The sequence below is a fragment of the Setaria viridis genome, chromosome 6, assembly GCF_005286985.2.
Source record: "Setaria viridis chromosome 6, Setaria_viridis_v4.0, whole genome shotgun sequence".
In the NCBI taxonomy this organism is placed as follows: Eukaryota; Viridiplantae; Streptophyta; class Magnoliopsida; order Poales; family Poaceae; genus Setaria; species Setaria viridis.
In genome coordinates this window covers 30,607,532-30,610,262 of record NC_048268.2, presented here as the reverse complement: position 1 = coordinate 30,610,262, position 2,731 = coordinate 30,607,532, and the positions used below count along the sequence as shown (strand labels likewise).

The window sequence follows — 2,731 nt, the reverse complement described above, 5'->3', positions numbered from 1 at the left end:
AAGATGCGCAGGAGGAGGGGGGGAGATAAGCAATAAATGAGGGGTATAGGTTGTCCAGCCCACCTTTTAGCAAGTTTTAGCAACCAAAAACTTGCTAAGTGCTAAACTTTAGCAACTCAACTTTAGGAAGTTTTAGCAAGGGTGTTTGGCAATTTAGCAGCTAAAAGTTACTAAAGTTTAGCAAGGTGGAACCAAACACAACCTAAAACTCTTTTCTCTCTTAATTGAAAGGCAGAGCTCCAGAGCTCCAGTCATTTTGGTTCAAAAAATCAGGGACATGTAACAAACCTCTTGAAAAGGAATACACGAGAAACCTAATATTTTGGAACTTAGGGAGTGATTCACAATTTCACATGCATCACCAAGTCCCAGGGAAAACATACATCTATATTTACAATCATTCACTCATTGCTCTAATCCAAAGCAGGTCAAATTGCTAGACGACAAATTTTAATACTTTTTTGGCTAATCCGAAGGATCAGATGGCAGTCCATCTCTAAACAAGCAAATCTCTGCTACCCGCCACGGCGTCCCACGGCGCGGCCACGAACGGGTTCACGTAACCACCAAAATGCCCCTGCCTGGCGCCGGCGGCGGCATTGTCGTCGTCGTCGAACACCACCCATTCTTTCGTCACCACCGTCCTCGACGCCAGGCCGGTTTCCTCCACGGCGACCAACGCCTTGGCTTCGTTCTTCTCCTCCACGGCGACCAACGCCTTCGCTTCCTTCTCCAGCACCCTGCTGCCTTCCTCGACGACGTGGCTCATGATGAGCTTCTCGAGGTCCCTGATGTCGTCGTCCGGGACGCGCTCCACGGCCGGGAACTCGGCGGCGTTGAGCACGCCCAGGCCCCGGCAGAGCTCGAAGTACGATGACAGCTGGGCGCTCTGCTCCGCGGCTTTCCTCAGCACCCGCATCCCCTGCGCTCCCCTCCGCCGCCTCGCTTCCGCCATCGTCTCCCCCGGCCGCCGCGGCGGCGGCGTCGGGGCCGAGCCGAGGACGGCGACGAGGAACCGGGCAATGCCGGTGCATACCTGGCTGTAGACCTCGAAGATCTCGATGACGACGCAGTCCATCGCCTCCAGGATGAGGCCCTGCTCCATGCCGTCCCCGTACGGCCGGATCTGCATGAGCAGGTCCAGCAGGTGCTGCTGCTTCGTCACGCGGTCGAGCCGCGCGTCCTCGTCGTCGTCGGAGCCGCTGCCGCCGCCGGCGTCGTCCAGCTCCTGGGCGGCGAAGAGGGAGCGGGTGTCGAGGAAGCGGAAGTAGGCGCGGACGAACGCGGAGAACCCCGACGACCTGGAAGGCGGCGACGAGCGGTCGCGGAAGTCGGCGAGGTCGAAGGGGACGCGGCCAAGGCGCGCCGCGCGGGGCGCGAGGTCGGACCGGAGCAGCAGGCCGTGCGCGAGCATGAGCGCCTTGAGCGCCACCGCCCAGCACCGCGTCCGCCCCGCCCGCCGCGCGAGCGCCCACATGAGCGGCTGCAGCGACGGTGGCGACGCACGCGCCAGCGCGAACACGCGCGCCGCGCTACCGTAGTCCACGGACCGCTCGTCGTGGCTGGTGGCGCGGATCACGGCCGCCTCCAGCTCGGGGCTCCGCAGCGCCGCGGCGAACCCGGAGGAGGCCGCCGGCCGCAGCGCCGCCACGCGGGTCAGGTACAGGCTCCTCCGGTCCTTGACGGCCGCCGCGGCGCGCCGCCACCACTGCCGCGGGGTGGTCATCCCCTGCTGCTGACCGCCGGCGCAGACCCACCACCTGGCGTCGCCGCCTTCTTCCTCGGCGCCGGCGCCGAGCTCGGCGCCGCGTGGGAAGATCAAGTCCACGACGGTAGCCAGCTCCACGCCACGCCGGACGCGTTCTTGGCTGCTCGAGCTTCCAGCGGAAGAGATGAGAGCTCGCAAGAACAAGTAGCCAAGCCAACGAAATTAACTGAACGACGTGCCAAGAACGTGTCAGGCAGTAAGGGAGGAGGGGAGACGAAGGAGGTGACGCCAAATGGTCGGCATGGGAGGAGCGGAAGGGAGAGGGCAGTGGCCAAATGGGACAGCGGTGGTAGTGGACGGTGGAGGGCCAGGTCAAGCTTTTCTAATTCTGAAGTCCCCCGAAATCCTGATCGTGTCTCGTCGAGGCAGAGCTCATCCTTGTTCTTGCGTGCACACTATCAGTAGCCGAGAAACCCGAGCGTTCCTGATGGAGCTTGGACATTGTTTTGGTATTAAAATTGTCAAGGTTAGAGAAAAAAAAAGAAATTTACTCACTTATCTACATAAGGACCTCTAAGTTTGTTCTAACTCTAAGTTTGTTCTAACTCAACTCAAACTATCCAAAATTTAACCAAATTTATAAGATGAGTATTAACATTTACCACATTAAGTGTAAATGGTCTCTGGTCTAGTGGTTAGAGCACCCAGCAGGTTTGGGTTCGACTCCCTGTGAGAGCGAATAAACGGGTCTAGAATAAATAAAATTATAAAAAAATAAAAAAAAACATTTACCACATCAAACAAGTAAACCATCATAACATATTTTTATAATGAATCAAATGATGCTCCCATGATATCATAAATATTAATGTTCTTTTTTTAAAGGAAATCTATTGTTCTTTTTATAACTCGATCAAGCTTAGGATAGTTTGACATAGCAAAAAACTCAAAAGTCTTTATATTAGAGATAAAAGGAGTACAGGAATTATAGAAACCAGCTAGAAAAATCATATAATGTGTTTG

General features: G+C 55.7%; 1 protein-coding gene across 1 annotated transcript; it reads right to left on the bottom strand.

Moving 5' to 3' along the window:
- Nucleotides 1-291: 291 nt before the first annotated feature.
- Nucleotides 292-2,247, bottom strand: LOC117860146 (putative clathrin assembly protein At1g25240). The gene has a single exon (XM_034743387.2). It carries the CDS (start codon nt 1,724-1,726, stop codon nt 497-499), a length of 1,230 nt encoding a protein of 409 aa, XP_034599278.1. The 5' UTR covers nt 1,727-2,247; the 3' UTR covers nt 292-496.
- Nucleotides 2,248-2,731: the final 484 nt, after the last annotated feature.

Excerpts from the sequence above, each read along its gene's own strand:
- LOC117860146 (XM_034743387.2), bottom strand. The coding sequence starts at position 1,726 with ATGACCACCCCGCGGCAGTGGTGGCGGCGCGCCGCGGCGGCCGTCAAG.